The following is a 7,374-nucleotide window of genomic DNA, read 5'->3' as shown; positions in this document are numbered from 1 at the left end:
TATCCTACATTTTGGGAACTTTTAGACCAGTCTTCCTTTCTGTTAAAAGTAGAATTTTAAAACTTGCGTAGAGTAAGTAGAACAACCAAGACTGTTTGGGAAAGACATAGTTGATGTCTTAAATGAAACTTAAATGGTCTTCAACCACTACAAGTGGTCCCCAAAGACAAGCAATGACTTAACAGAGAAAGACCTTCCCATACACTTTTGAAATAGGACAAGGGAAAAGGATTTTATGTTTTTGAGCGCCCATGAAGTCTTCAGATAATTCTTCTCACCTCCATGGCATTTTTGTCCTGGTGTGAAAATATGGAAATAATAAGCTTCCGTCAGCAGACACACTGATTGGAAGGCTCAATTACATCTCCCTGCGGTGGTCCACACTGCAAAACTTCTATCGCTAGAGAAATAAACTTAAGTAGCCCTTGGATTGAACCATCTGTCGCGAAAATGTGACATATGCTTTCTTTGTTTACTCAACTACCAAGTGTAAACTGATACATTGAACTGGAGATCGGTGTCTGGTGTGATTGAATGTGATTGCTGGGGGGAGGGATTCCCGCTGAAGGCACCAGCCACTTCATACCTGCCCCTAAGGAACACGTGCGTAGCAGAGGAGGAGCTAGGGCTGGCGAGATGTCCCCTGGGTTTGGGTCCCTCACTAAGGCACAGACACCCTTTGAGGACTCCAAACAATGAACAGCGCCACGCTAGCAGCGACCACAGCTGAAGGGCACGCCTGGCTGGTGTGTACTTGAATGGAGAGCGACCCCATCCCTCCTCCTCTTTTCCCTGCCCTTACACCCCAGTCTCAAACTTAAACTAAAGACTATGCCTTTTTCAATTAACCCCCTGGATCAAAAAGAGCGTTTCTTTTCTGTCCTCCTTGGCGGCCCATTGTCTGTGGTGATGGATTTGCAGATTTGACAGCTGGGCTCATAGATTTGATTCAAACTCGGTTTTGCTGAGAGATGAACTTGGACACAGAAAAGATCTCCAATACAAGCCCCGAGCAGCAAGCTGGTCGGTCACCCACCACTGCGGATTGTACTGTAGACAGATCTCTGGAGCTCTAAGGGACAGCGGGTATCACTTCAGCTGTATCTCTGGAGAGACCCTTGAAGTTGGGGTTGGGGACTATGGATGTGTTCTGCTTAAATAATGCTTTTGAAAAGTAATTTACTCTTGAAACAGTCAAGATGGAGGTCACCTTATAAATTACCTAAAGCTGGGTCTGCCCAACCTTTAGTACAGTGGGCTGGGGGCTTTGCTTTGTCTCGCTGTCCGAGCTGGGGGAGAGAGGTGTGTAAGCTCACAATGGCGTGGATCGACCGTGGGTGCATTTCGAGACCGCTGTTTAGGGCTTAGGTCTGAGTGAGTCTGTACCGTGCCAAGTCTTGAGTCACAGCCGCGAATGACGTGGAGAAAAAAACTTTGTTCAAAAGGGTCTGGATGGATTGCTGTTTTGCACTAAAGAAAGAGCCCTTGTACACTGAAAGGACGCGAGGGGTGGGAGGAGGGTGCAGCCTCGGCTGAGGCTGCTGCGTAGCGCTGCGGGTCCTAAGCCTGTGTGCCTGTTGGCTTTGGGTCTCACTGCCAGTCAGCTTTAAGTCTACTGTGGCTGACGGAGGAGCTGCGCTCCATGGAGGAGCTGGCTCTGCGCTGCCGGGAGCAGAAGCAGGCTGAGGGTCCGTTGGCCAAAACCAATCTGGGCACGCTACCCTCCCACAGCTTCCAATAACCGCTGACATCCCTAACGGGCACTGAGCCTGGGCAGGGCGGTGGGGGGGGGTGGTTTGCTCGGAAATCGTTCTGGCCAACTCTATCCTCCTAGCTGTAGCAGATTATGGCATCTCATTTTCCCCCTAGCGCAAGAAATTGAGCCCGGAAAAGGAAAGAGGGGGCGGGTGACCCCCAAAGAATAAATAAACACTGGCTATTTGCCGGAGCTGGACGCGGGTCGGTTCAGTCCAGGTTGGTGGCATTTAGAGTTTTTTCACTCCACTTGAGAACCCATCGCCACCACCTCTTCAGTTCTAGCCACCCCTTTCCATTTTGCTGGCATCCTTCAACTTTGGGGCCAGGGGGGCGCTAGTGGTGCGGGGCTGCACCTGCTGAGGCGTGCAGATGCTGCGGGCTAGCTCGCTCACCCGGGGCAGTGGTGTGGATGCGCAGGAGTTCGGGCGCTGGGCAAGTGCGTGTGAGGCACCGATGTCTGGGAAGGAGCCCAGGGTGCGTGGCGGGTAGGGGCACAGAAGCCGGATTTCAGCTCCAGTCAGGATGTCAGTTTCTTTCTGCGGGACTGCCTGAGAAAAGAAGCTAGCCCGGGGGAGGGGGTGTTGGCGACAGAGGTGGTGATTGGTGGCCGGGATGCAGAGGGCCAGAGGAAGAGGAGCTAGAACGCTCGCGATCGAGCCAGCGAGTGGTCGGGCGGGAGCCAGGAAAGGCGGCCAACTTCCCGGAGCGGGGTCTTGGTCCAGCCGGGGCTGGCTAAGGCGCCTTCGCCGCCGAGGCTCCGACTCCGGGCAGCGCCAGCTTGCTTCCGGCGCTTGCTCGGAAAGTAATGCTTATTTATTTGCTTGCGTTCAGTCTCTTGGGTTGTGCGGGATAGCCTCCGGCTTTGGACGCTAGGAGCCCTAGCGGACCTCTCCAGCTCCAAACCACCGGTTCCGGAGTCTCCCTACGCCCGGAATAGATGCTCTCGGACCCGAGTGGGGGTAGCGTTGAGAAGTCCCCCAAGGCGGGAACGGGGGAGGGGATAGAGGTGGGAGCGGGAGGCTTCAGCACTCTGGGCTCTCATTTCAGAGCGCTCTCTCCCTTCCAGGTTGGGTCGGAACTGAACCCCTAAAAGCGGGTCCGCCTCCCGCCCTCGCGCCCGCCCGGAGCTGAGTCGCTGGCGGCGGTGGGCGGCAGAGCAACGGGGAGTTTCCTCTCACCCTGGATGGAGCTGAACTTTGAGTGGCCAGAGGAGCGCGGTCGCCAGGGGATCGCTGCACGCTGAGCTCTCCCCGCGAGACCCAGCGGCGGCGGCTTTGGATTTTGGGGGGCGGGGACCAGCTTCGCGCCGGCACCATGTTTCTGGCCACTCTGTACTTCGCGCTGCCACTGCTGGGTAAGTCGAGGCCGCTGCTGGCTTTTTTCACCCAGAGTCTTTCAAAGAGGGTCCCTTGCAGCGGCCACTCGAGAATTGCGCCGTGGGTACCTTGGATTTGGGTGGAAGAAGTTTCGTTGGAATGTAAAGACGTTCAAGGGTCCCTGGGTTTGGGGAGCGGCGGCAGCGCAGCTCTGCGCGGTCGGTTTTATTTTACTATGTTAGTAATAATAACCCAGCCCGATGGGCATCTGATGGGTTCTAGACCCTCACCCCGGAGCGTTGGTCCCCTTGGAAGTCGGGAAGAGCTCGCCAAGGCGCTCCGGCAGGTGGAGTGTGGTCGAAAAAACACTGAGGTGGGAAGAGAGCAAACTTGGAATGCAAAAGTTTTCTGGGAATCATGTCTCGGCACACCCGCGGGGCAGACTGTGCCACTCGCCTGCCTTTTGCCCAGCTCACGACAGTGCCAAGCGCTCTACCACGCTTTCAGCGGAGGGCCCTTAGGCTGCTGCGGACTGGCTGGCCGGGAGACTGCAGCCCCAGGTTCCCGGGGAGGCGGGGCAGTCAGCGGTTCAGGACAGCTTCTGCTTTGGGGCGCTGGGGCCTCGCAGGATCCTCAGCAAAAGCGGCCAATGGAAGCTGTTACTACCTTCCTTGGCGGGCCAGGGAGGGCGCATGATGGCAGCAGTTCCAGGGGTGGGGAAATATGGTCTCCCAGAAGAGGGGTAGAGCAGCTCCCTACCTAGTCTGCCCCTCACATTGACGGTGAAGCTATCATGCCCCAGGCGTGCACCCCATCTCCCACCCCTCCTGCGACCTGGAATCGGGGTCCTCAACTAGTCTGCTGCACTCAAGCGTTCTTCTCATTCACCCTGTAGATTTGCTGCTGTCGGCCGAGGTGAGTGGTGGGGACCGTCTAGACTGCGTAAAAGCCAGTGATCAGTGCCTGAAGGAACAGACCTGCAGCACCAAGTACCGCACCCTAAGGCAGTGCGTGGCGGGCAAGGAAACCAACTTCAGCCTAGCATCCGGTCTCGAGGCCAAGGATGAGTGTCGCAACGCCATGGAGGCCCTGAAGCAAAAGTCTCTCTACAACTGCCGCTGCAAGCGAGGCATGAAGAAAGAGAAAAACTGTCTGCGTATCTACTGGAGCATGTACCAGAGTCTGCAGGGTACGCATCAGCTGCCCCCACCAGCACTCCCGGGTTCCTCTCCGAACTCGGGAGGCAACCTCAGTGCGCCCAGTCCTGGGGTTAAGCCGGCTGATCTCATCTCCCACTCCCTTCTCCCAGCTGCGGAATGAGGACCTTTCATTGGCCTCTAGGGACAGGGGCAGCTGGTGTTTTCTGCAGCTGAGCAGTATTGCTGGCAGATCCACAAGGGGGTGGGGGCACCCTTGGGATCCCACTGACCTTTCTAAAACCTAGAACATCAGATTGGGGACCCCCTTAAATGCTACCTAAGGAACCCACTTCTCTGCCAGCGCTGAGGCTTTGACTGGCTTTAGAGAGTAATCATGCAAAAGCTTTGCCTTCATTTTGCCTGGAGATTTCCCTCCTTTTCCTCCCTTACTACATGAGATGAAGTATTGCAGAACCTGTGAACTCTGTCTTCACCCCCCCACACACACACAGGTTGAAACACATGCGTGAAAAACCATTTGTCATCTTAGATTAGCTGCGTTTTGGACCAGCTGCTGAGGTTTAACCATGGCTAGTTCGCGAGTAGCAGCCACAACTGCCCATTCCAATGGGACTTAGGGAGCCTGTAAATGGACCCCATGGATTCCATACCTTCGTTCTTCCCTGAGACTCCCTGAACATTTGTAGTACAGAGGCTTAGACTGTCAGCTGCCACTTCTAAAACCTAGTCATGAAAGCCTGTTTCCCGGGGATGTTCTTAGAAACAGCCAGCATGCCTGCTTGCAGGCCACATGCCTTGGTTTGCAGGGAGCTAGCAGAGGTAGGGGCCTCTCCCAGGTCATCGTTCTTCCATTGGTTCCTGTAGGCAAGAAAAGTTTGTGACGTCACTAGCTCTTTCCTCTCAGATTTCAATTCCTTTGCAAGAGTGGGAGAGTTTTCTGGCAAGCTGGTGCTGGGTTGTGCTCCAGTATTTCCAAGGCACTCTGGAGAGAGCAAGGACAACAAAGACAAAGGAAAAGAAATAATCACATCCCCAAACATGCATGTGAAGTCTGTCAGCATCTTCTCGGTACACGATCATAACATGATTAGGGGTTCCCACCGAGAAGTGAGGCACGGTTTGAAATATGTCCGTTTTCCAGAGCTGAGCCTAATCTTCCTGTCATTTCTAGGAAATGATCTCCTGGAAGATTCCCCATATGAGCCGGTTAACAGCAGGTTGTCAGATATATTCCGGGCAGTCCCGTTCATATCAGGTAAGCTGATTGATAGATACTTCTCTGCAGTGCCTTTGCCAGCTTGAGTGTGCTGGCTTGCCTTGTCTTCAGTGCTCACGTCCTAGAGAGGACTGGGGACCGTTTCTGGGAGAGCAGAGGTAGGGTGATGATGAAGAGATGGAATGCCTAGCAGGGCTCCTGTGACCAGAGGGTAGTTCTCAATGAAGTAATTTGGTATGGTGGTTTGGGAGAGCCTGGAGGGAGGTGACTGAGAATGTGATTGGCCGACTCTTGGACAAGGGAGCACTACTGTCCATAGGTGGCAGTTGTATTCTTCCTGCTGCATACCTTACACAGTGTCTGTGTGTGGTGGGATTGGCCCACATGATGCCACTGTCTTCCAGAGGCAGTAGAGATAACCGTAAACAGTTGAGGAACTGTGGGTAGACGAGCCACCTTTGATCTGAAAGCTAACGTTCTGACATTGGTTTACATTTCTTCTCTTTCTTGTTTTGTGAGATACTATACCTCTGCCCAATACGGCCCTTTAAAATTTAGTCTTTTTAGCCTTGGCTTGTTTGGACTTATTTTGAGGTTCTGAACTTGGCTTGAAAGTTAACTGAAGTTTGAGAATTAAGGTTTTTTTTTCATAACATCTACATTGAGACAGCCCACATATAATAGGGAAGGCAGTGATTTCTGTTAATGAAATACAGATTCCAGGCTGGTGCTGTCTTTACTTATTTACAGTTGAGACATTTCTCAAATATGTACAGCCACCGCAAATTACATGTGTCTTGCTGGTTAAACACGATGGTTAGTGTTGAATCTGTGATTCTGTTGATAAGAATCTCTTGGTATTTTAGATGCCTTAGGCTTCTATGTAAAAAGACACGGAACCGGAACAGTATGCGCATAACGCTATTGTGTGTGTGGATGTGCACTCAGTGACCGAATATCCTCTGGACCATTACTGTGTTCTTGCTGCTGTCATCCTGGTCCTTGTGAATCGTAGAGGCAGCTGCCGACAGTTACTGAGCCTTACTTCGTGGCAAGCACTGGGTCAGGAGACCCTCGTCACTAACCCACGCCATCACGTGCATTTTAGGTGTGATTTCCGGTTTGTAGATGAGCAGGTTGAGGCACAGGGATGGTGGGAAACTAGCATGCGATCACAAAGTTCATAAATGTAAGGATATTCAAAACCATATTTGTTTGATTGTAAGATGGCTTTTCTTTTTCATCTACCCCACTATTGGCACAGACTGGCCTCCTTAATGTGGAAGTTAGAATCTCAGGTTACATCCAAGCAATTGAATCAGAATCTGAATTTTAGCAAGATCTCCCTGGATAGGTCCTTCATAGATACATGAAGCTTGAGATGGCACTTCTACACACGATTTTCTCTTTGATCTTTTGGTTCAGATCTCCCTCCCTCTCTCCTCCCACCGTGTGTGTGTGTGTGGGGGGGGGGGGGTAAGATATGAGGCTAAAGTTGGTTTTGGTTTCCAAGACCTTGGTGTCTCTTGAATTTTCTGGTCATTTTCTGTAAATCTTGATTGTTTTTCTCTGTCCTACAAGGATAGTGTCTTAAGTATTGTGAGAGAGAATCGCATAAACAGTGTGCTTTTAAGGAGTCAGTTGTGGTGGAGCTAAGATGGGGTGTAACTGATCAGGTACCTCTTACCTGCTTCCTGCCATGAGAACATTACTTCCCACTGATGACCCATCCCATAAACAAAGGCTATTTTGATTTTAATTTCAGTGAGCTATGCATGGGGCTTTGTATGGACTCCTCTCCCATACTGTGTCTTTCATCTTGGTGTACTGAGGCAATTGGAGTAAGTGATCTCCAGTTCTCCAGAAGACTGAGCTTACTCCAGACTCTCTCCCCTGCTCCTGTGCTCCTGTGCCACCCTTGGGA

The 7,374-nt window shown here is 52.1% G+C and overlaps 1 protein-coding gene across 1 annotated transcript in view; it reads left to right on the top strand.

Moving 5' to 3' along the window:
- Positions 1-3,072: 3,072 nt before the first annotated feature.
- The window catches only part of Gfra1 (GDNF family receptor alpha 1), a 218,946-nt gene continuing 214,644 nt past the window's right edge, over positions 3,073-7,374 (top strand). The window contains exons 1-3 of the mRNA XM_038318137.2: positions 3,073-3,112; positions 3,970-4,263; positions 5,406-5,489. Of these exons, the coding sequence (XP_038174065.2) occupies positions 3,073-3,112; positions 3,970-4,263; positions 5,406-5,489 (418 nt within the window). The remainder of the gene's footprint in view (positions 3,113-3,969; positions 4,264-5,405; positions 5,490-7,374) is intronic.

Source organism: Arvicola amphibius, chromosome 1 (genome assembly GCF_903992535.2).
Source record: "Arvicola amphibius chromosome 1, mArvAmp1.2, whole genome shotgun sequence".
Taxonomy (NCBI): Eukaryota; Metazoa; Chordata; class Mammalia; order Rodentia; family Cricetidae; genus Arvicola; species Arvicola amphibius.
This window is presented reverse-complemented; position numbering and strand designations above follow the sequence as displayed.